The sequence below is a fragment of the Mycteria americana genome, chromosome 2 (genome assembly GCF_035582795.1).
Source record: "Mycteria americana isolate JAX WOST 10 ecotype Jacksonville Zoo and Gardens chromosome 2, USCA_MyAme_1.0, whole genome shotgun sequence".
Lineage (NCBI taxonomy): Eukaryota > Metazoa > Chordata > Aves > Ciconiiformes > Ciconiidae > Mycteria > Mycteria americana.
Genome location: NC_134366.1, coordinates 98,116,213 through 98,142,950, shown reverse-complemented (window position 1 = coordinate 98,142,950; position 26,738 = coordinate 98,116,213). Strand labels below are relative to the sequence as shown.

General features: G+C 38.8%; 1 protein-coding gene across 1 annotated transcript; it reads right to left on the bottom strand.

Moving 5' to 3' along the window:
* Positions 1-2,455: 2,455 nt before the first annotated feature.
* Positions 2,456-26,665, bottom strand: SPMIP7 (sperm microtubule inner protein 7). The gene is given in 9 exon segments (XM_075494097.1): positions 2,456-2,692; positions 6,281-6,385; positions 17,103-17,210; positions 17,756-17,797; positions 19,123-19,190; positions 19,650-19,788; positions 20,441-20,514; positions 22,501-22,576; positions 26,145-26,665. Coding segments are annotated over 9 exon segments (1,260 nt in total). The 3' UTR covers positions 2,456-2,565.
* Between the last annotated feature and the right edge of the window lie 73 nt (positions 26,666-26,738).

Here is a 26,738-nt window from a genome sequence, read left to right as displayed (position 1 = left end):
TAATTATTACTTTTGTAAGTTCTTCTGTTTCAATACATGAAAATTTTCCCTCCTTGAGGTTTCAAGGAATACTATCTTATAATTTTAGGATCAAAATATAGATTTGTTACAATCATAAGAACCTCTTAATGGGAAAAACAGTTTCAAAACATGCTTTTTGTTGTTTTAATTAGTTTATTTTAAGTGAAATGAGGGACTTTATAGTTCAGATACAAGCATTTCCCTTGCATCTGCTCTTTAAGCCCAAGAGGTTGTTGCTCTTTGTTCAAGTTTTCAGAGAAACTGAAAGTAACTAGAAACTGACTTTAAAAAATACCTTTCTTCCCCACTGTTTATTTTTTTATAAATTTCCTCAGCTTGACCTAGCAGTATGGAGAAGTGTAAATCATCCTTACAATTTTTTTTACAATTTTGATTTATCTAGAGGATTTCTAACAAACAGCTTTTGCTCATTAGATGTAGAGATTCTGGCTCTTAACCAGTCTGTAAAGTCAGAGAAAACTATGCTGAGTTATCCAGCTGAGAACCTGCCCCATTTTAAATATAGCTCCCATCTCCTTAGATTATTGTGCTTTAATTATGCCATATGTAAAATGTTTTTATACATAACGCATCCAATCTGAACTTACTCAAGCGATGGCATCTGTCTTTGCAGTCAATGTTCTCAGCCCACTGCTGGTTTAAAATGTAATCAGTTTTCATCTGCTACTTTGAATGGAATTTAAGTTTCTGTTCAAAATACAGCCTGTGACGCTGCATTGCATTGCACAAAGACAGTTCCGACATTCTTACCCAAAGTCAGATCACTCTCTCTACACTGGAGAGTCGGGGCTCTGAAAGATTTAACTGGAATCCTTCTCAAGCATATAACAACATAGCCTTTGTAACCAGTAACACATTGCAAATATTTTTAGATGGTACATAATAATTCAATGGGACATAATAAGCAAAATTTGCAAAAGAGACTATGTTTTCATCTAAAATATTCACTGACTTGTATACATGTGCAGCTCCAAAACGGACAAGCACAAAAGGCAAAGGCATGTTGCATCCTTCCTGTACATGTACATGGCCTTTAACTTTGCACATGTACCCATAAGTTCTAATTTAATGCGTACAGAGAAACTGATTAGATGAGAGCATCTATTTTAAAAGATCAGGGATCAGTGTTTTGTGCGTGACGAAAATACAGAGAGCTAAAGGTGATATAGTTTCTGTGTTAGGTCAGACATTTCAAGAACTGGAATATTTCTGCTCCACTTTAGGATAAACAATCTTCTACCATCTTATTGGGAGAAATGGTATACCTTAATGTCAGTGCTTGTCTTGCTTAGCTGTCATCTCACATTCCCTGGGGGCTTGTATATCCTGTATGACTGAGATTTGCACAGCAGCATCAGGGATTTGGATGCTCAATTCCCCTTATTGTTGCTGAGGATCTAACCCTTTTGTTGAGGGATGTTAGTTCTTTCTGTGCATTTGCGTTCTTCTGGCTCTGTGGTTTATATTCCCTACCTTTCAGTATTTCCAATGAGTCTTCAGTCTGCTCTTGAAAAGGCCTTTCGCCACTGGTGTATTTTATAATCCTTCACAGAAAGCCCTTAACTGGATATGGGAAAGTTGTTTCTTATAAACATGTTACGCACACACGTACCTCAAAAGCCTACTGGAGAAGAGCAAGCAGGAGAGCTAATGGAGCAGCGATATAGATGATTTGGGTAATACAACTCACCAGAGACCTCAGGACAGCAACTTCTGAGCAAGCTGCCAGGCTGTCCAAATTAGAATAAACTATTTGGACTATTTTGGCCCCTAGAGCACAGTAGACCTCCCTGAACTACAAATTCACATTTGGTCTTCTCTTTCTCAGGGATGCAACTTCCTTGTGACGTCTACACCAACACCAGAAAATAAAACAGTGCTGAGACAAAGCCTTAAGTACTGGCCCTCTATCTTCCCTATTGAACTGGTTTCAGTTTAAGCATAAGAGGATTTAAGCATGGGTGCAAGTCACACAGTCTTAATTAGCCTCCAGACCAGAGAACATAACCTGGCTCCTTTTATTCACTACTACACACAGAGCCAGTACAGGCAAAGATTAAAATCTCACTCTGTGACATTTAACCATCCTTGCAAGGCACACTTAGGACAGCTGGTGAGAAGGGCTGCTGCTCTTCAGTGATTTCTGAGTTAATAATACATTTACATATGTGTGTCTGCATGTGTATATGTGTATATATATATACAGAAAATGTTTATGTATGTCAATGATGGAACAGATACAGCATCATTTTCTACCTTAGCTAACAAGGCAATCCAGTACAGAAAGCAAGTTTCAAGCCTTTGACTTACGACTCTTCTTGTTTTTAATATGGTTTTAACTGTCAATGCTAGTAAGTCATAAATATGAGAATAATGTAATAAGGACTACCACAAACACCCACTTCTATGTTATTTTATTTTTGTTCCCTATTTAAAGTATCCACACATCTTCACACATTTCCTTCCTCCTCACTGTCAGACACAGAGGCTCTCAGTTACACAGGTAAAAAGGATTGGCACTTTCTAAACGGTAATAGTTTCTCGTTCTCTCTTGTTGAAAGAATTCTGAGGACTAACTGGAGTCACCATTTGAGAAAAAGGTCCCTGGTGATTATGCTGAGACGAGCTTCCGTGTTTTGCTATGTATCCGCAGTCACAAAAAGAGAGAGAAAAAAAGACTTTTAAAAAGTGTTCTCATATTGCTAAACATTCTCTCTTCTTCCCTCTCACTGCATTCTTCATAAACAGTTATGCCCATTGGCCTCAGAGAATATTAATAATTTGCAATATTCCATAGTATTAAAATCAGCCCCCTTAAGAACAATGGTGGCAAATCTTCCTAAGAGTTTTTAATCTTACTTTCTGGATATATGTAACGTGCTGAAAGACAGATCCCTACAGAAGCTGTAAGAAAGGTATGTTCTGCCTCTTGCCTCTTTTCAGCCTTTCTTGGACACACACAGTTGCTTCACAACCAACCTGCACACTGTGGAGAACTGCCATGAGCATGCTGAATGCATTCAAGCACATAAGGCCCTGTGGTGCCTGGGGGGCTAACTCTGGTGATGCTAGCAGTTTGGCTGTCAAGCCTAGGAAAAACACTTTGCTGGCACCATGACATGCCTGCCTCACACGCCCAGTCCTCATGGTACAGAATACTGGCATGAGGATTACAAAATATGCTGGGGACTGTCTGGGAGGGAACAATTCATGCTAGACATCTGATATTCTTCTAATCTTTTACAGGAAGAGGCACTATAAATAATCTTATACCTACAACCTAAGTTGGTGTAGCCCCTCTGCTGCAAAACACCTAATCAAAAGCAGGGCTGACACAGAACTGACCACAGAGTCTTATGTTCACTCACTCTCCAAACAAAAAATATTTTCTTCTGACCTAAAGATCCCTTTTGAAATCTCCAAAGCAACTTGCTGAAAAGGTGCAATCCATCTCTCTAAAATCAAATGAAATCCAGCACTACCTTGTATTAACTATGGCAAGGCAAACACATTTTCATACAACTCATGGTGCAAATGGATTTGTGTTTTCTGGGTAGCAATGGACAGTTCATTTAAACACAAAACAACACAGAAAACATTTCTTCCTATGCAAAAGCTAAACAATGCTGCCAGTATTTAATTTCACTAAAGGACTTTGAAACCTAATTTTCTGACTTCACTTTGCGATTACCTGGAAATAAAAATACAATACAAATATATCGATAAAGCTTGACATATAAAAATACTATTCATATCCGAAGATGAAGAAACCATATTTCTTCTGTTCTATATCCTATAAAATCCTGTTGAGTTCAGAATGCTTAAAACAGGGATAAATATGTGGGGATTTTGCCCCACATACTGTGGAAGCTCCATGCGATAGAAATACAGTGGTTGCATGCTGCCTGGTCTATCTGATATTGCTGATACTTTTGACAGGAACATTTATTAGACCATGTTAGCAGTAGACAAGAGACTCCCTCTGATACCCATAATTGTCTTCAGGAGACTGACCGTATATTGTAGACATGTCAAATAAAGCAGCTATAAAAACACTCACCACATGCAATCACTTGCTACTTTCTGAGAAATTATTACAGTCATGGCTTGAGAATGATCAAAGAGATAAAAAAAGGGGTCACCATTTTAAAAACCGTAAGAATGAGATCACGTCCTACGTGAAAAGCATGTGGAGGTGAACTGGGGTAGTCTGACCCCAAATTCCAGGAATAACCTCTCTTCTCTTCACCTTTCCATTACAGTCTAGCTTGACCTGTGACCACTGAAATCAGGAGGACTTTTATCATTTATTTTACAAAGGGAAGGAATCAAATGTTAAACATCTCTCTTTTATGGGCTAATGTTGGAGGAAGATTCCCAGCATCTAACTAATGTTGAGGGGAGATTCCCACCATCCCTAGTAGTTTTACATAGCAGTTTCATAGAGGGCTATGATCCTCCATCTTAAGTCAGTGAACACTGTTCAGAACACTGAACAGTGAACACAAATAGCCCCAGAGAAAGTAAAATAGGACTGTTATAATTTTGCAACCAGTGGTTCTACCCTCAGGGGAATGTATCACTCAGCTCAGAAAAAGAGTGGTAAAACCTGATCTACAATGTCTGCATATGATTATGCTTGCTGTTTCCTACACACCCTTCTTCAAAAAAGGCAGGGGATTCCGTCCTGGTTCTGGAAAGTCTCCATTAGCACAGAATGAGAACCCCGTTCTTGCTATCCACTAAAAACTATGAAAATTCATCCACTATGAACTACACCTACAGTAATACCTGTAGAAAGTAAAAGGAAGTAACAGATGTCTTTTCCTTTCTTAGATCACAGCGGTGCCCATCTTTTTGCTCTTGAAATTGGGTCTCTGTCTGAAGTCTGTCAATGATCTTTGCTAAGATGCATTTGTCTTTTTATTTGTTGCTGACATTTACAAGCAAGTTAGTCTTGCATCAGGCTGCTCCGAGTTCAGCTTTATTAGCCTATAGAGACTCAGGACTCTGTTGCGTATTTTCATTCCCTGTCAACACCAAACTGTGACTACAGGTGACTGCCTATTTTCTAAGTATAACCACAAGAGAAAAAGAGCAGAGGTGAACGGATGGAGGGCAGCAGAAATGCCAGTGCATTTTGCACAACGACGAAGCACTTGACAAAGTCAGGCAGCTCCCTAAAGCTCCTCAAGCCTTTTCTGGATACTTTGCACTGGCAGTGCTGAAAAAGCGTGATGTGTTGTGAACAGAATTCTAAGGCCAATTAAACAGTTTAATGGAAGATAAATTTCTCAGGAAAACATGGAAACTTGGGATAGCGTCACCATGTCCTAGGTCATTATGGATAACAAGAAATCAGAATCTAAAGCACAAAATCATAAAAGAGAGAGGGAAAACAAATAGTTATTAAGCTATTCTGAAGCTACTGGGAGAAAGGCTAGGTTGGTCCTTTGCCAATGTCAGAAGCTCTTTGTGCTAACAAAAGGAAAACAGTTTTTCAGCTGTTCTGAGGTGTCCAGCTCTTTTGAAACCAGCAAGAGTTAGACACCTAAATACTTATACTAGCCCATAGTTTTAACAAGCCTTGTATGAAAGAGCAAGAGAGAATAAAGATTATTAACTCACTTCATGAGGTAGCCACAATAGTGATGTGGGGCTATGAAGATTTCATAGTCACAGGGTCCTGGGCTGCATCGCTGTGGGGCGTGGCATGATTTTGCCTCTCACTGCCTTCTGAGTAAACCTACCCATTTTTAACAACTATTTTTGTATAGCAAATACCCATTTCATAAGTCTGCCAACACAACTTTGGAAACACACCACACATTTTTCTTTTGGGAATTTTTAACTTCGACATTCATGGGCCTCTTTTGAAACACACACAGATCAATCAATCAAAAAACCATGGTCACTTAAGCCATGACTTAGTGACCATAGCTAAAGAAAAAATTTCTTGTAGAAATAATCCACATTTAGAAATCATGATTTACCTCAGTGTTAAGGTACCTTCCCAATACATATATTATGATGTTCCAGAAAAATTCTAAAACCTCAAAAGGATTTCAGATTAGCATGACAATAATGTGGTGGGATCCAACCCCAACTGTTCTGTATTTTTTTAAGCCAATGGAATGTCATGCTTAACATTTAATTGTTCTTTAACTAAATAAATGCAATTAGGATTTTCTCTGCAATCTTTCTGAAGAAGCTAAGAAATATACCTCATACCTACCCATGCATTCGTGCAATTATTGATGGGGTTGTTGATGGAAGATTAGAATTTGCCGGGTGGGTTGCTGACCAATGAACCTTGCCAGTGTATCCAGGGATATTTGGAGTGCTAAAGGAAAAAGTTAAAGGCGGGGTGGGGGGTGGAGAAAGAGCAAATTAAATGACTACAGGCTTGAAATACGACTTACAGATCAGTTCTAAAATAGCTACTGTTTATAAAAGATGGATAGGGTAAAAACTCTTTATAATATAATGAGTAGTCCTTAGAATGTATCAACTGGCATAGCTTTTTTAAGATCAGCGAAACAACTTTATGATCATCTAGCTGATGATGTGACCCAAAATCTTTGGTTAGACATGGCAAAAGTGAGTTCTTTAGACTTTTCCTTTTTTTTTCCCCTAGTTGTTTAGGTTGAATATCGGTATGACTTTCATGATTACAAGCAACATTTAATCTCAAAGAACAAGCAGGGTCACAGGGTTCTCAAAGAGCACAAAAAGCAAGGAAATATTTTTTAAAAATGTGATACAGATTTAGCTCATATTTAGGTTCCAGCTTCAAACATGGAATTTAGGTAGCAGGCTTTAGGCCAACAGGTGTGATTTCTCATGGCCTAAAACACAAATGATTTCCTAAATGATTCTAAAGTTCTCTAAATTTCCCCCAGAATTTATTAAGAATGTATTTACATGTATATGTAATATTATTAACACTGCTTAGACACATCAACTGAAATTCTAGCTCAAGTACAGCAGTGGACTGAGACAGTATGTGCCACATCTTGGAAAACTATAGCCTTTTGTTAGTTCTGATGCTAAGTTTTAATGTGAAAAAGAAAGTTCCTTAAAGAGACAGAGGAAAGAATTCTACATATCTGGGGTAGCACAACAGAAAATTTTGATAGCAATTGCTGCAAGATGAAGCAGAGATGGAAAAAATGAAAGAAAAAAAAAAGAAGGTGGTACTAATATAAATTCAGAGAGATAATCCATGACGATTAAAAATAAAACAATCTAACCCCCCAGTATTACAGCTTTTTTGCAGCACAAAGTTATTCAGAGAGTATTATCAGTACTGTTCTATATTGACAGCACAAAATAGAACACTGCTGAATTATACATGTATCCAGACTGCCCATACACATGGAGGTAAGAGCTCATGACAAGCTCTTTCATCCACTGAATCAACTAAATACTTGGGATTATAAACCTTGCCTGCATTAGGCCTTTGTGGGTCTTCAGACCTCATGAATGATAGCAGTGCCTCCTTTAAAATAATCTCTGAGGTATTTTTTGGTTCCCCTGTACTCTGGGTAAAAATAAACAGTTCCTTTAATTATAAAGTGCATAGAGCTATTAGTTTCGGTACAGCTGATCAGCCACTTCTCCGCAACTAAGTTCAGCCCAGGATGCAAAACTGGACATATGTGCGAGATGTGGTTTATCAGAAAATTCTTTGACTTGTGTACTAGGAAACTTGGCTCTGAAATTCCTCACCAGAATAGGAGAGATAATGACAAAATGCTGTATCTACCTACCACAGTTATAACAAAGGACTGTGGGTGAACTATACTTGCCACAGGAGATTGGCGGTATATGTTGTAGTCTTTGTACCCATAGTTAGCAGAAAGACCATCTAGTTCTTTGTCTTATTTTGGAACAGCCTTGCACTAACCCATATATTCATACACTGCTTTATTCCCTAGGCTATGCTCCAGTATGTGACCCTTCAGAGACAATGGCTTTGTAGAATCAGTACACCAGTTTTGTAGCACTTGGGAAGCTGTTACCTATAGGGAATCACCAAGTCGTTGGCTGAGCAAGTAACAGATCTGCTCTCTGTCTTGATAGCAGCCATGCAGGGGTAACAAGTAGGCCTGAAAATATAATACAGCAGTGGAACATATCTTCAGAATTGGACAAAATGGCTTGCAGACAAATTTGCTTTTTCATGTCAAAGTAGACAATTGTCAGGCTATGTGCAGATGAAGTAACTCTGTGTAGAAAATTTCATCTGCATATCCCACTGAGGGATACAATGGACATTGGGTGGGTGTGAGTATAAGCACATGCATTCAGCCAAAACTGAAAATGTGATATCACTTTGAAGGAATCGGTCAGACTACAGAGTTTTATTACCCTGGTGATGTGCTACATACCAAGATACATCTCTCACATGTAATAAAGAAATTCCATTGACTTCCTTGAAATTGTATGAGCGTTACAGAGAAGAAAAGGAGATCACAACAAGAAGCCCCATTTTAACTTGCAACATTTTAAAAGCCTATTTGGAGTTAACTCACATAATAACTATAGAACTGTGGAGATATTCAAACACATTATGCACTGTGAGGCATCTGATTGATAAAATATTCTGACCTTTAAAACTTGCAAAACTAGAAGAAAAGAGAAAAGCATGATAAATGGCCAAACGTTATCCAAACATCAAGCCTGAGAGATGACCCAAGATGACGATTTGTTCTAGACTGTCTGTTACAAAGGATTGACAGAAGTGGGTATATTCCTAACATGTGGGAAGGATGTAGCTCTGAAAGAGAAGAGAGACGGGCAGAGAGAAGTTAAAAGTACCAGGATAGTAAGAAAGCTTACACTACAGTAAAGCAGCTGCTCTCCTGGGAACCTGCAAAGAAGATGCAAAAATGTGCTGCGGTTATGTATGTGATAAAGCAGAAGAAACTGAGGTTAAAAAAATACCCTTTTGGTTTTTTGTTTTTGGATCATGCTGTCTAGCTCTTGCGTGTTTTCTCTAATGAGCTGCTAAACCAGATTGTTGCTGCCAAAGAAAACAACTAAGTGCCAGGCTACCACTGGGCAACATACAAAACTCCTCTGTGGTTATGCTGTCGTCATCAAGCTTTCTTTCTGTAACCATGACATCTCTCTTGTTCATACACTTCCTTGTTATCATGCTAGCAGCTCTTAGTCCCAACAATAAGAAACATACAGTGTTGACAGTTGAATCTGTGCAAGCTCTAAGATTTTTCAAGTGGAATATAGTGATTCTGAGAGTGCCTCTGCTTTGGTGTGCCTCTGTTTCATATGTCCATCTTGGGATGTCTTTGAAGATTTTTATTTCCTGGTTGTGTTCAGGAAAAACAGTGTGGACTTAATTTAGTTGGCCACCCATACTGGCATTTAGAGCTATTTGAGTTCCCTTAAGGTATCTGAGATACCCCCTATAGCACAGGACCCACAGGAGACCCATACTGTTCTGAAGCAGCAGCTGGAAGTGATTCTTTAGGGTGTCTCCAGGGCATTGGACGCCCAGGTTTGCCATGTCAGCTGTTTTTATGGGAGCAAAATCAAGATCCCCCCAAATAACTTGTAATTCTTGAAAACCTTGGATCTAGCACTTCAGCTTGAGTGACTGAGGTATCCAAGTTTTTTGTGCAAAAATTCTGTCTATTGAAAGCAATGTGGTAGATTCTTACCTTGCACTTATGTGCAAGAGTTTCTAACATCTTACTCTTTCTCAGAAACACCGTTGTATAAATCTCATAGAACTAAATCATCAGATTAAGTCATTAACTAGCTCTTCTGGTTACTGCAATTATAAAAGAGGCCTCTCAGGTCTCATTGACAGTACATAAGATTTGCAACTGGCTTCGTCCTTAAATTCCCTTCCAGGAAGACACATTTGTGGCCCTTCTTTTACTCCATGATTCTATTTGCCAAGCAGAATAACCTCTGGTAAAAATGCCTCAGATGTGATCCTATGTCAGGAAACTCAATGCATACAGTCTCTTCTGTTGGGAAAGAGTATACCTGAGAGAACTTGTGAAGTCAAAACAAGGTGCTCCATGCAGAGCGAAGAATGGGACCGACAGGATTTTTGAACAGAGCATTTGGGGTTGCATTTCATACCCTTCTCCTTCAGCCATCAAAGGAGGACAGGGAATGGATATTTGCAAATGGATTTGGGGTTTCTAAAAGGATAAACCCATCAAAATGGTAATTCCCCAGAAATATTTTGAATCATGTTGAACTAGAACATTTTGTTTCTACAATTTCAAACACTTTTATTCTGCTTTCAACTTTTTCAACCTCCCTTTTTAGTAGAGGGTAATATTTTTCAGAAACAAGAAAGCATTTCAAGCCAGCAATAAAATCTCATTTGGAAAATGTCAAAGCAGGATATTTCAGCATCCCCCACCCTCAACCCCCCCCGAATGACTCAAACTGGAAAATCACTAAAAAAGCATACATGGTGGACAAGCTGTCAGTTTCTGAAGAAAAGATACATTGTGGGAAAGCTCTTAGGCAGCCCATGAAAATGACAATGCAAGGTGCAAGGCAGCAGAGGGTCCTGTCCCCAGCTAATTGTGGCCTGTGAGGTTTCTGTGGTAACTTGAAATGATAAGGGATGCATGCACACAGTCAGTTGGAAGCTGACTACACTGAAGAAATATGACTGAAGTCACTACAGATATACTGATGTGATAGTAGCATTTTGCCCAATGTACTTGGGAAACCAAGAATAAAGGGTAGTTTCAGAGAATAGCTTTGTGCAAGAACTGCAGGACTTGAAACACTTAGGACTTTGTCTTCTTAGAAACTGTATGTATTAAGTTCCCATTTCAATCAACTGCTTCCAGAAATGGATTTTGGTCAGATCCTGTCCTCTCTCTGACACAGACAACTGTGGCCTTGGACAAGTCACTTCAGCCTCCTCAGTATTCATCTTTCAAAAACTAATAATTTACTTTACCAGTGTTATGGCAATTAGTTGATGCTTCAAAAGTGCTGCTAAGTAAATAACGCTTTGTTAGAATGCATATGTATTGTGTAAGCACTGCCCTCTACTGAGTATTATGAGAGCTGATGAGTTATGAGTAGCAAGTTTTAAAATGCTAATGACTGCCAGACTTTTACTTAATTCTGGAGGCAGAGGCTTTTAATGTGGAACAAGGAAACATAATCTCTGTCCTAACTCTTTTTGTCAAATTTCAGGAGGTAGGTTGCAATAAGTACCACAGTGAGAAATCAGGAAGTTGCTGTGCTATAATAAAAAAGACACACAAAAGAGGAAAGTACGAGGCAGATATAACACTTGATTGATGTGAACTGTTGCTGTGTATGCTGGAATGCGCTTAAGTGTGCTACACTGTTACTACACTAAGTACTGCTAACTCACTGAGGGTGTAAGGGAGTTCTAACAATGCCGAGGAGGAGATTTATTTGTGTTTGTCAGACTGAGCATTTACCAGAGCCCTGCCCATGAATGCTACAGAGGAAATCCCCATCACTAGCGTGGGAGGCTTTTTTTCCATTGACCCTTAAAACACCTGCAGAACTAAAATACCACATAGAGCATAACCTTGTTTCAGCAGCTGATTGGGGAAGAGGTCAACAAAGGAAAAAGCTGGTGACTAGGGGTGGAGGAGAATTATACAAAATTACATACCTATAAAGATGTTTAAGAAAAAGAGAACAGCAGATGATTATGTGGGGAATCCATATAATGCAGTAAAACCAGTTTCTGTATGGTTTTCAAAATTATTAGGTTCAAAATGCACTTCTGAATAAGAAAGACTTTTTTTTCAAAGTCGTTGTTAATAACAAGAAAGAATGAATTGGGTTATTACTTATTTTTGCTTATTAATAACATGGAGCCTCTCAAAAGTGCCCAGAGAATTTAGCAGTCTGGGCCTTCCTGGAAATCACTGTAGCTGTGCTGCGAAGTTTCCTCCCCTGCATAACTTGCCCACGGGAGCTGAAAATACAGCGTTTCCTCAGAATTCAGACCGTCGTCCTCTTCTTTGATGCACATTTGGGTTGGAGCAGCAGTTACATACAGGAGATCAGATTTTTAGAAGTGCTCAGCACCTAAAAGTTTCATTGTGGTGTTTGTGGCCAGATTTTCACAGGAGCTTAGCAATCAACGTGCACCCAGAATGTGAGCTCTTTCAGAATTCTGGTTTTCATGTGTGGTTGACGAGCTATTTTTGAAAGCCTGGCTGGCTGCACAAAACACACTCTTTAGCTCTCAGTTGCTTCCCTACCTACTATATGGTTAGCTGTGTGACATATAAAACCAAATGCAGTATTCATCTTCCACAAAAAAATAAATATTATAAGCAAATAACTAATAATCAAATCAGTAAGAAACAAAGAAAAAATAACCAAGGAAAACAGACATAATCAAGTCAGACTCCAAAGTCTTCTAAAACAAATCGCAGGGGTCTCAGTTCTGCAAAATATATGAACAGATGCTCAATTCTATCCCTGTTCAGGAAATCTGGTTAAGCAGATACCTTTAACTCACTGATTCCAATGGAATTTTCACTTCACGGGTTTGAAAGAAAAGAAAGCAAATACAAGAAGAGAGTTTAAAGTAGGCAGACAAGTAGAGAAAGTAGGAAAAAAATGACAAGAAAAAGAAACTATGCAGAAAAAAATCAGTAAACTTAAAAATACAACAAAAGCCACTTAATCCACTGGACAATTGTTGTCCAGTATACCTAACAAAATTACACAAGCAACATACAATGAAAATACAAAAAAGCACCAAAGCATTCAATTTGGAACCTCGCTAGTTAGTGGCATAAAAAGACGAGACTCAAGCCTACAACTCCTGTGCTCTGACCATGTAGTCCACTTGATGGAGCACTGAGCTGTAAAACAAAATCATTGTAAGTTTTATAAAAGATTTTTGGAGATGAGTCCTGAAAAAGGACTGCATTAGAAAGAGATTTTCAGAGTGCTCTTTCACAACAACTTCCTAATTTTCTGACTGGCTCTTTTTTAAAAGATTTGTATGTTGCCCTTGGCAAAGAAATGATAAAAGATTCCAGCTTTTAGGCATACATTGCAACATAATCAAGGATGAAAGAGAGGAACAAGTTCATCCTAAAGAAGATTCAGAAATGCATACACAAACCAAGGATACTAAGAACGATGCTACATTCCAGGGCTGGAACAGACCTCAAGAGATGATGTAACTGATCCCTTTCCCCCAAGATGGGCTTTAACGAAAGCCTGGAAGAGAATAAGAGGAAGTGAATTACCATGCAGGACCTTTGGTCAAGTGTGAAGATGAAGAGTCTGACCTGAGAAAAGCATTTCCACAGCTCCCTTAGGGAAATGCCCACTGATCATCCTAGACTGCCACCAGATCACGAACGTAGTTTTGATTAATAAGTTCAGATTCATAAATTTAGCACTTCTAGATGAGTCACAACACTTATGACGTGGCTTTTCACATGTGGTGAAGGCTCCCACAGCTATTCCACATCTGAATCACAGAGGAAAAACTGGATAAAAAATTACTTAGATTCCTAAGTCTTCATTTGTATCTCAGCCTAACTTTTAAGAACTATGGCCATCATTTTGCGCTAATTATTATTTTTTAAAACCAAGTTTCAGCAAAGCATCATTTCAATAGCTTAAAGCTCAGAGTTTGGTAAAAAAAAAAAGAACAGCCTAGGGCTCAGGATACACGAAGTTTCATTCCTAACAGTGCTACAGATTCCCAATGGGATTTGGCAAATCACTTAATCCCACTGCACCTGGATTCCCATCAGTGAAACTTCCAAATTGCATGGTAAGGACTTCAGAGTATTATCTAGAGTGCTGGGTATATGCACAGCAGCTTTTCACAACACTGATCTTATACTAAGGGCTTTTAGGCTCAACTGCAGCATAAGTCATTACTTTTATCTTTTTTCTAATTCCTTAAGAAAAAAGAAGAAAAACAGAAGACGGTTTCCTGTTCTGCCAAAAGGAAGAGAGGGCGGGTGCAAGGGTAACATACAAAACATGCCCAGGTTCACCACTCTTCCTGTTTGTCTCTGCAAAATTACATGACAGATGATTCTTGGCTAGTTTCAGCTTTGCTAATAATTTGAATGGCAACCACTTTCTTGCATGGTCTGGGGAAGAATAGTGTCTCACTCCGGAGTAATGCCTGAGCGCTGATGCTGTTGCCCAAGTGCTAGAGGCAGGAAGTGCAACTGCTAGTCCATGAAAGAGTGAAAGTGACTATGTACGAAAAGATTTTTACATTTTACAGACTTACAAAGCATATTTAGCTTCTAAATCCAAAGCATATATCTAACTTCTCAAGGATTTTGGCGGGAGTCTAGCAGCCTTAACACCTTTACACATCTTTCCAGAACTACTGGCAAACACACAAAGCAAAAAAAAAATTTATAGGGATTACTTTTATGTCTTTTTTCTGACTTTCTTCTTTCTTCTGCTTAAAATCATAGCAGTCTTGATGTTTGATAATCATAGAGAATAAATATACTTTATGAAGAACTTAACAGAATTTTTCAGGTGGAATTGAGTTTTTCACAGCTTTGAGATGTCAGAATCTTTTAGGTCTCACAGATCTTGGTCTCCTGGTTGCCAGAAATCAATGAAACCCATGGCCTCACTCGCTAAAAACCAGGAAAATGACATGGAGAATACCGGAGAAGGTAATACAGAACATGTTGCTCAAACTTATAAATCCACCACGATACCATATGCTGCAAATAGTTCCAGACAATATGTCTGCCTGTTTGCGGCACAGTGTACATATCAGCTTCTATTCTTCAAAGCTTGATAGTTCTGCCAGTATGGCATGGCAGAACTAAGGGTTAATAGCTCTGCTAATGTCCCTTCAAACTCGGAAATCTCTGTTCAGCACTATGTTGTATGCTATGTGTGCTATATTTTTAAAGCACATTTCTCAATAATAATTTTATACTATTTTATGTTCTAATTCAAGCAGAAGTTACAAGTTAGATGAAGGCTGTGAGAAATCAGATGACTTGTACAGGAGGTGAGATAAAACAATCAGAATGGTACATTATGTACATAAAAGCTTGACATTAATAAGTTTGGCTGCAGTAATATGGGTCAAATTTGACCATTGTACAATGCTTAGCACCTTATTTTGCCTGTGAACCTACTGCTGTAGTGAGTAAGGCTGTGTGAAGAATGATGTGCCATTCCCCACAAGTGTGGCAGCATGTGATGCATTATAAAAGGACACATATTCTCCCTGAAACTGATGTAAGAAACAGAAACGAACAGGCTTAAGGTGGAGCTCAGAAATTTCAGCTACTTCTAAGGCAGCTCCCAGCAACTAGGAATGTTTAGCACATACTCTGCTGTATGTAAGTAAGGCCCAGCATTATGCCTTTTCTTCAGAAGAGAGAGGGAAATATTTTTACAGTTTCTCTCCCGTTGCTTCCCCAACAAAGTATCCCTTCTGTAGTTTCCTCACAAATGTGGACTGTGCAAGACCACTAGAAGAACAGAAAGGAAAGGCCTATACAAAGAGAAAATCTGTTTAAGTAAATAGAACAGTCTCTTTCCTCTTTTGTTTTACCGTTTTTAGTTCTTACCATTATGTTGTTACTTCTACCGTTTTACTTTCTCAAAAGTTTGCAAATAAATGCTTAATGCCAGCTCAAGCTACTAAAGAGAACTTTAGGAAAGGCTTAAAGTGAAAACCTTTGCATGTCAAAGTTCGTGATCTAGCTGAAAGTCAGGAGGTGTTCCCAATGGCATTCAGGAGCTTTTGCAAACTCAAACGCCATCTAGTGGCTACAGTTAAAAATCTCACCTTTTTAACGGCAATATTCAAGTCACATTACCCATCAAAGAATAGCACATGCGCTTCTACCCAACAGACCTGTTATTAATGCTACAGGACAGGAAGCGTTTGAAGTATGAAAGTATGTCACAGTTTGAAAATCAACATAGTAAGGTCTCTATTCAGAATGGCATCAGCAGAAATTCCTGGTGCATGCTAAGCTCAGAGCCTTCTCTTCCATGTCCTCCCCACTTGAGCCTTGAATGTAACAAATCTATTTTCTGCTGCTGGGCATTTACAGGAATGCCTGTGTTAGGTAGTCTCAGCATCATTAGGAACCACGAGTCAGGTGTTTTGGGGTATGATCTAGCAGATGTGCTCAGACTAGCTTCACATGCAGCCTTTCTCAATTGAGAAAAAGGGACTGCTGAGTTCTTAAAACTTGGTTGTGCAACTAGTCTAGCAAGCAGGAGGGAGAGTATACTCTGATTAACAGCTTAGGTTGGAGTCTGCTGATTGTGACGAGTTCATTACACCAAGACAGTATATTGCCCTGGTGTTACCACAGGCAGCTTTTACTTCCCAGGATGGGCACACTAAGGGTAGCTTTTGGTCTGACAGTCAATTATTGTCAGTCCATTATGACCATTCTGTACTAGATGGATGGCATGGTCACTTGGGCCACAGAGCAGCTCCTGGATGGAAAAAAAACCTAATCAACCTAATCAATTTCTGGTTGAAAAGTGTGATGCATGGTGTTACGAGCATAATTTCCCTGAAACTATAACACTAATGTGATACAATAAAGAATCAGGCCTTAATGTTCTATGACAAATTCATACTTAGTCAAAACAGGTTGCATTTAAGCTTACCATAACACAAGTAGGTGGATAAATCTGTTATACCATCATCTCAGTAGACATCTCTCTGCTCATTTTGTATCAGCTTCCTCGACTAATTTTGTATATCTAGGCTGAATGGTCCCTTAGATTTATACAGACCTACACTGATCACTGTAGGCAGTTACCACTGTAGGCCACTTACTACTGACTCAGTTACTAAAAAGCACTCTTCAAGTTCAGCCTTGAATCTGAAAGCCTACTGTGCTTCCTGTGTTAACCGACCTCATTCAAGTTATTAAAAAGAATAAGGAACATTTCCCCCAGTTTTTTTTTCATTATTTTGGCCCAAGACCAGATCTTTAACTGTTTTTTCCCCTTTCCCAAGTAACAAGAACTCAAGACGCTGTATCAAAATCATGCTAATAAGAGAAACATACTGTGCAGTGCTTGTGTAGCGAGGCTTTGAAGTTCGCACATGGTTAAGTGGGATTAAGTCTACATCAGCATTGTCAATGTCTTCACAATTTACTGCATGAACACAGCCACTGTTTGGATAGAAAGGAAATCAAAGATATGTACATTATTCATAAGACAGCTGGTGGAGGCAGCTGAACCATATACTGCATGCTCCAAAATTCTAGTTATTTATTAAAACAGTCCACAAGAAAAAACATGGAGATGAACTGCCCTGTGTGCTTGGCATGTCCCAAGATGAAAACAATCGTCTGCTGAACTTGCAGCACATAACAAGTGACATCTCTAGTACATATGTGCAGAGAGGACGCTTAGGAAGAATGGAAATAAGATAGAAATGTGTCATCTCTTGTCCTTTTGGCTATGCCCACAATCAGACTGGGATATTCTTCCAAAGAGGACATAATGGATCCTGATTTCTAGTTCACAGGTAAAAGGCTGGAGTCACCTGCAAGCAGAAGAGACTCAGCACACGCTCTCCCTTGGCGCCAGAAAACACCTTAAGATTAAATAACATACACCATCTACAACTCTTCCTTCAGAAAATGAGAGATGGATTGCTTGGGTTTAATCAAGAAAGTAGAAAGTAGAAACAACCCAGGGACATTGTACTTACATATACAAAGGGATATGACAGGTTCGAGAGCTTCAGCTTAATCTGTTAAAGACAAAATAGATCAATCGCCTGTTTTTTTGCCAGACAGAATATTCTGATAGAATATTTATGAGGTCTCAAAAGAGAGGTGGTGACAAGTCAAAGTTTTGCTCTTGGAATGATGCAATGCTCATTTGAATCTGGTAAAAGTCCATGGTAAATGATTAGAGTGGCATACATGCTCAATGACCCAGTTCAGCAGGCAGAACCTTGTCTTTTAATCTTCATCCTCAGATACTGGCACTTCAGTCAATTTCCTAGGATAATATAAGCAAGTTTTCTTTAAAAATGAACTGCTTCTCTACTTGTAACACTTCTCTCATTCAATTCTTGAGAACATGGGAAAATTGAATTGTTACGTGTGATGGAGCCCTGCTTTCCTGGAGATGGCTGAACACCTGCCTGCCGATGGGAAGTAGTGAATGAATTCCTTGTTTTGCTTTGCTTGTGTGCGTGGCTTTTGCTTTCCCTATTAAACTGTCTTTATCTCAACCCATGAGTTTTCTCACTTTTACTCTTCTAATTCTCTCCCCCATCCCACCAGGGGGGAGTGAGCAAGCAGCTGTGTGGTGGGGTTTAGTTGCTGGCTGGGGTTAAACCACGACAGGTCTGAATTTCTCTCTTGGTCTGTCCCTGCAACTGCTCTCACTGGCCATGTCTATATTCCTTTGAAAGAACAACATTCAAGAAACCATAATGATAGTGTTTTCTGTCTCCCTTCCACCTTGCAGAGGTACCTGTCTCTCCCATTGTATGCCTGACTGCCAGCAGCACACCTGTCCATTGAGTTTGCCCGAGCAAACCTGCTGGCTCATGGCCTGGAAAGGAAGCAAGTTCTAGCTTTCCTATCTTGCTTTGACCAACCTTTCCTTCCCCGTTTCTACTTGGCTCTTATCTGAGCCCTTCTGAACCTCCTGTCACCCTTTACTGGGCTCATCTAAAATGCTCCACTCTGAGATTGTTTTGGATTCTACAGACAGCAGATAAAACCTTGAGTTTGTACATGTGTATGATTACCGTGGTTCATAAATGTCATGTCTCAATGAAAACATCAGATGTATGCAGTTATGGCAGTAATTCACTTTACAGATTTCTTCTCTTCTGCTTTTTATAGTTAACTGTCTCACAGGAGAAGCGTGTTATACTTTTCATAAAGTATATGTTATGAAAATAGTATACTTTTCATAAAGTTATTGATTGAATATCTTAAGTTATCTAGTTAGAGAATGCTGCTGAATTTAGTCTTCTGAAATAATTAACTGTACACAGACTTCATAAAGGAAGTGTTCAGAGGACCCCAATATTCACAAAAAAAAAAAGAAACTTACAAATCACAAGGTGTCTGTGCAGAGGTAAAAGGTCCTGTTTGAAATATGTCCCAGAAGCATCCAACAACCTAAAATCATAATTAGATGCTTCTTGTAAGGCAACATTACCTAATTAATTTGGCTTAATAGATTTTCATGCAGCAATCAGAACCAATTGCAGGACTGAATTTTAGTTTAGTAAAAATAATAATTATTACAGTTCATAATCATGAGTAATCTAACTTAACATGAGATTTGTTATGCTACAGCAGCATTCCTATCAACCAATTTTTCATCAATATCCTTATCCTCTCTTTTGGTACTGTGCATGCATATCTTCTTCTCTACCGATTTACAGGGGAGGGGGAGGGAAAAAATATTAATCATTTGATGCAATTACTGGAGTGTGCTGATGTCCTTAAATGCTCACTTGGGACTGTTTTTATTTTAAAACATTGCTGTGGGTTTATGTGTATGACCTACACAAAATTTAGGCTACATTTCATTAGCAAAACCTAAAACCAGTTGGCAAGAAATTGTTCACTGACTTGGCTTATTTCAGGTTCAGGATTGTATCTCCTTTTTGTGAAACACTGGGAAACAGGATCAGCCAACACTTCCACTGTTGATTCTGGAGGCTGGATTTTGGAAGGTAATATATTATCCCAAGGATCTTCGTCATAAGCTCTAGATCAACAATAAAACAGAAGAGAAAAAAGTTCCCATATAATCATTAGTGAATGACATTGGTAGTTCGATAATAAGGAATTATGTGACAAAGAAGGATGTAGAAAATAACAAAGGTGTATATGTCTAAATATAGCCTGGAAAAGCCTGGAATTATATGTTGCTTGTCAGAGAACATATTTCCAGTTTCACAGGCTTATCTTCTTTAAAACTTTCTCACTCACTAACTGAAAGAGGTAGTTTATCTTCCAGTATGCTTACAGTGATGATGCGTTTTATTTTGTCTAAATTTGAATGATTGGTTAAGTTAGATGAGACATAAATAGAGATTAGACACCAGTCATATCATGCCTGTGACAGGCGTTGAAGACAGATGTACAGAATGCCCTTTTGGAGACTCCAGTTTCTCTTCAGTGCATATAGAGGAAGTGGAGATGAAAGGCACAGACTGGATGCAAGCTTTTAGATAACTAAAGTTCATGAGATGAATCCTATGCTAAATGCTGTTAAAACACCAGAAGTTCCGAGTGATAGAAAAATTGTTTGTAGTTTTATATGTCCTGCTACCTAAAGATGCACAGCAGCAAAAAGAAGATGAAAAAATAAAGCAAAGCATAAGCAAAAACTGTTTTTAAAAGAAATGGTGTCTCACTTTCGAGTATGTGAATTGCAGAAATAGTCCCTTGCTTTCTCTTCTCTCCACCTTGCAGAAGGATCACTTGATTCCTAAGAGAAATCAAATACATGGCAGAAAGCAACGCTATCAACATATATGATACTATGATTGCTTCTTTAAAGACTGAACTGTATCTATCTACATTTTCCTAGTTTACTATCTTCTTTTGCATCAGATTGTGAACATGCAATTTCACATACTTTACCAGCCAGCACTTGACATCAAGAACGGATCTATTTCTGAGGAGTTTTACTCAGGAAAGAAAATTCAATATAGTGAATACAAGTTTAAAAACTAATAGAATGTTCTTCTGCCTCTACTCCTCAGGAATGTACTTTCCATATGTTGTATTATTCATAAAATGGCACAGCAAACGCACTTTGCAGTCCCTCACATATGCCTGATGTATTTGCATGATGTTCATTGCTACAAATTGTGTTCCGCAGGGTTCAATTCTAGGGCCAGTGCTGTTCAATAGATTTATCAACGATCTGGATGCAGAAGTTGAATGCACCATTACCAAGTTTGCTGATGATACAAAACTGGGAGGTGCTGTTGATTCTCCTGAGGGACAAGAGGCCTTGCAGAGGGATCTAGATAGATTGGAGCACTGGGCTATGATTAACGGAATGAAATTTAACAAGTTGAAATGCCGGATTCTGCAACTAGGATGGCGTAATACCGGGCACAACTATAAACTGGGAGAGGAGTGGTTGGGGAGCAGCCCTGCAGAAAGGGATCTGGGGGTGCTGGTCGACAGCAGGCTTGATATAAGTCAGCAGCATGCCCTGGCAGCCAGGAGGGCAAACCGCATCCTGGGGTGCATCAAACATGGCATAACCAGCCCGTCAAAAGAGGTGATCATCCTGCTGTATTCAGCATTGGTGCGGCTTCACCTCGAGTACTGTGTGCAGTTCTGGGCCCCACCATTTAAGAAGGATGTGAAGGTCTTTGAATGCGTCCAGAGGAAGGCAACAAAGCTGGCGAAGGGGCTGGAAGGAATGTCCTACGAGGAGCGGCTAAGGACTTTGGGCTTGTCTAGCGTGGAGAAAAGGAAGCTGAGGGGGCATCTCATTGCTCTCTACAGCTTCCTAAGGAGAAGTGGAGAGGGAGGTGCAGATCTCTTCTCCCTGCTATCCAGTGATAGGACGTGTGGGAATGGTTCAAAGCTGTGGCAGGGGAGGTTTAGACTGGACATTAGGAAGCATTTCTTTACCGAGAGTGTGGTCAAACATTGGAACAGGCTTCCTAGAGAGGTGGTCGATGCCCCAAGCCTGTCAGTGTTTAAGAGGCATTTGGACAATGCCCTTAACAACATGCTTTAACTTGGTAGGCCCTGAATTGTTCAGGCCATTGGACTAGATGATCATTGTAGGTCACTTCCAAGTGAAATAGTCCTATTGTATTGTATTGTATTGTATTCTATTCTATTCTATTCTATTCTATTCTGTTCGGTTCGGTTCAGTTCTAACTATTTAAGCATGTGCAACACTTTAAGGACTATGAATAGTCTTATCAGTGTAGAAGGATGAAGGATGCCGTTACATTTTCAGTATGGGAAAGACTTAATTAGACTTGAGCTATGGAATCATTGATGTATTTTGATTTACTTATCTGTTTGTGACTTGCACCAAATAAGGCAGTGCCTAAGTATTAAATATATGAGTATTTATACCAGGTATGAGGTTTTGGTATCTTTTGTCCATTCTAGTATTTTTGCTCTCACTCTTTCTCCAGTTACACATAACTGACATTGGTAGTATCAGTCTCACATTACAGTCTAAATGTCTTAACTAGAGTAACAGTACAAAAAATGAAAATTATTGGAGTGATAGCCACCATTAAAATCTGGCCATGCTAACATACTGCCTGAAATATAGCCCTTATTTCAATATAATTAGATGAAGAAATGAAAAAGTCTGATTTCACTACAGTACTGTAATCACTGCCAAAAATATGTTAAATGGAAAGCAGACTAGAAACAAAATAATGTAAATATGTTTTCTATCATTACAAGAAGAGCACCAGACACTTGCCTTGAGATTGGGATCCATACAAAATACAAAAATATGGTTTTGGTCAGGTAGAGCAGAAGCAGCTTTCACTGGAGTTTCCAACCTGAAAGAAAGGGGTTCCTATTGTGTTAATCAATTTGCAGCAATTCTTATTGTTTTAAATTGGACGAAAACAGCTCATGGCTTCCCATAAAAATGGATGCACCAATGTACAGTTACCTGTTACCACTCTGAATTACAAACTTCCACAAAAATACATTAAATTTCATGGAAGATGAAAGTAAGTGATAAATAGTATCACAACATACATTGCTATGGTTTGGCCTACTTCACATATTGTCATGTACAGTGCTAACTGTATAAAGGAAAGTATCCAAATTAGCAAACATAATAATAAAAGCTTGTTAATGCAACCCAAACTAGTAATTGCGTATTGCATTTCTACAGTTCTATAATATTTGCCAACCCTGAAAGCAATAAACAAGCTATTCTATGAGCAGTAGGTGACTGATTTCCTAAGATATTTCTCTCTCTCCTTCATCCTCCCAACTTCATATTTCCATAATTTGAGCTCTCCCTGACCAGGTACTGTAAATCAGGCTTACCCACCAAGAGGCTACATCCTGCAGTTACTGTAGAGTCACACATGTACTGATTGGTGAGCCAGTATACACATGCTGATAACCAAGTGAGCTGCTGCCAAACAGAAGGATGTTCTAACACCCAAGTTTCAGCTCCCTCAAGGGAGGAACACTCATTTTTGTCTTTCCTCTCCCCAGAAGACTTCAACCTTCAAAAATCTTGCAGGGACGAAACTATCCTTGAGATGTTTAGATCTCTGTCAAATTTGGCAGAAATTGGCCAATGGGCTTAAAAGTTATTAGGGGAGAAACAATAGGTAAGTAAACAAGACGAATGGAAACAGCTTGTCTCCTTAGGGAATCAGGATAAAACCCACAAAATAATCCTATAAATAAGGTAAGGGATATGTATGAGAGTATCATTTAAACTGCTGTGCCATTAACTAGCATAATGCTTTTGGTGACTTTGGGAAAGGTGTATTTATAAATATACTTTGTTATACTATAGAGCTTTTGGCACAGTGTGCTATAACTTTAAGTTGCTGCTTGTGAAAAGCTTGACAGAATTTGTGGATCTTTGCACTGCGAAGAGCTTTCAAACTGAATCACTCTCCAATTAAAACAATTCTTTTGGAAATTGTCTTTTAAACAGGCAACATGCTTGCAGTAAAAATGGTGGCTGCATCTTCATTGCCTCAGCTTTGTGTAAATTTAAATGCTATCTGCAGATATACAACTTGTACTCATATGGGAATGCTTCCATTAAGCTTTATGTCTCAAATGTCGTAATAACTTAATATGTATGCATGTACTAGCGCCCTCTTCAGTAAAGAGGTAGATAGCTCAAATATATCCATCCATATGTCCTAGTAGTTCCATAAAAATAGTCCTCCTCTGGTTCATTGATTAAAGAGCTAAAGGTTACAACTGTTATTCCTTGTGTTGTATGTGTAAATCACTCATGTCAGCGACAATGTCCTTAGGAGGACATGTATATAATTTTACATTTGCTTTGATAATTGTACATATGCATTTCTAGAGACCTCTGCTTTTGCACTGTATACTGTAATTTGCCATCTTGACACTACTGGCCTACTGCTGGGATGATTAATCTTCTAACATTTACTTCTCCTTTTGCTGTCAGTGGAAAGATCTAGCATAAAAATGGCAATAATTTTTCCTTTAAGTCAACTTTCTGGAGGTTTCAATGCCCCTAATCATTTGCTCAGTCCACGGGATTGAAAATGGCATGATCTGTTCTTGTCCAAGTTGGGAACTCAGTGTCTTCGCTTTGTTACTTTTAACTAATGACAAGCTTAACGATACCGTCAGTTTCAGTCTATTACTTAAACTAATCTCCTAATCTGACAAAGCAGGATTCAATGACGGATAATTAATTTGGGGAATTTCTGGTTTGGATTCTGAGTCATGAGTCAGTCAACTGCAGATGTACTCATTCACATTTGTAAGCTGTTTCCCAGAAACCATGAAAGCCAGAACATCTTTTTGTTTTGTTTTTAAAGGAAAAAGTGAGATTCTTATGTCACCACACAAAGATATATGCAGAGAGGTTTCACAAAACCAGCAGTCTCACAAGCTTCAGTGCACCTCACTGTCGTTCGAAAATTGTGCACTGTTTTTGACCTCTTATATTTTAAAATTAGTAGGAGTAGGACTTGATTACATTCAGTTTCAGATTTTGTCTGTGTTCATTTCAGGTGTGTCTCTATCTGCCAGACTATCTCTATCTCTGTATCCATCTGCTTTTCTCTGCGTTGGAAAAATTAATGGTCAGATAGAATTGCATATCTCAAATCTTCTTTCCCCTTCACTTTTCCAGAGGCTTTCAGAAAAAAACCGAGCTGATCAGTTCTGATTCGTGTCTGAGGTTTAATTTCATATGTAAATGGAGAACACAGTAACTGAGAAATGAGAGTGAAAATTATATGGGATGAGCAAGAAAAAAAAGGAAAATTATGGAGTCTATGTTTTTAACTCTTGTGGTTTCTTGGGTTCTTTTGGGTTCTGTTATATGACTGCAGTAAATTTAAAGTGGTTTAAGATGCAAAGTTCAAAGACAGGAACAAGGAACCAAAAACACTGTCTGAATTTATAGCATGTAGAGATGTTATGGTGACATAACAAAGATAAAGTATAGCTAACCATGAAGTGAGAGTGTAATCTCTGTATAGTAAGATGGAACAAAGAGCTTATTTACATTTCTTTACCACGTTCTAAGAAATGCCTCCCCCCATCTATGAGCAAGTTGCCCGACTTCTCATAAAATTTTGTTCTGGCTGTAATGAGCATTTCTCTATGAAAATCACTGGAATTGGCTTAATCTTCATAAAAATTCAACTATATTGCTTACTGCTAATTATGTCTGCCTTTAGAAGCCCTAGGTAGATATTTCTGCTTTCCAGAATTTTCATCAGAAAATTCTGAATACTAACTGCCAATGCAATTTTGCTTCACATTAAAAAGAATGAATTTCCATTTTGATGCCGTAATCAATATGAAATGTTCAGACCCAACTTTATGTGTAACACATTGATATAAAATAAGAGGTTAATATATACTTTGACCAATATGTGATGGCAGTCCTCAAGAACTTCTGTTTTCCAATCAACCAGACATTGGAATAGGTCTTTAAATGTGCTGCACTGCAACTTGTAAGGAAATACTAAAAGACACAGAAATATCCAGGGCATGTCCCGACTCTGGAGTGATTTGTTATTTTGGTTTACATTAAAACAGGTGCTCATTAGGACTATCATATATAACTTCACAATTTGCCTAAATAGATTCTTTGAAACATTATTTACCTTCAAAGATTTTTTTTTTTTTTTTAGCATTAGAATGCTCGTTAGAATTTGCTGACTGGTACCTCTTTGCTACAGCAGGGGAAATGAATCATACAATCGCTCTACTGCAGTTGTTATATTCAGTTCAAATATCCAGGGCAAATATATTTTATAAGGTTGTTCTTTCAGGGCCTTGGGGGATGGAGTTCAGAAACTAATTGTATTTATCTGTTAAGCATCACCAATGTCTTTGGTGATTAAGAAATAAAAATAGTAGTTTGCTTTACCTCTGAGTTGTCCCCTGACAGAAGCAGCTGACACAGCCCTGGAGTTCCGCCTTCTGTCCTGGCTGGTTTCCTCCAGGAGGGTCATCTGCCTCCTGTGGGCAGGCTGGCCTCTCTTTCCTGTGATGGGGACCCACTGGTGAGGTTTCCAATCACTGTAGTCCACCAGGGATTCAATAGCTCTTCCAACATTGGGCTGCAGGTCAGCACCTGCTCCTGGACTCACAAAACCCAAGCAGGGATCCACTAAAGGCACATCATCCCGGTGTGGGAATAAAGGGTAATTCGGCTCTACTGGAGAGATGACTGGATTGAATTTAAGGAAGGAATTACTGTTTTTCTCTTCAAAGCTGGCAAAGCCATGTCTGTTCTCAGGACCTCTCACAACAGGCATGCGCATCTTCTTTAACAGACTTCAGTACTGTTGGCATTCCATCTTGTGAACTGGTTCAACTGACAAGGTGGACTTTTTAAAGGCACTTGCATGCCTTTCAGCTCCATGGGAAACCATGGTCATTCTCTTCTATCGTCCTTATGTGGCACTAAACTTAAAAGACTCCACTTGCTCTTGTTTCTCCAAGTTTCTGAAG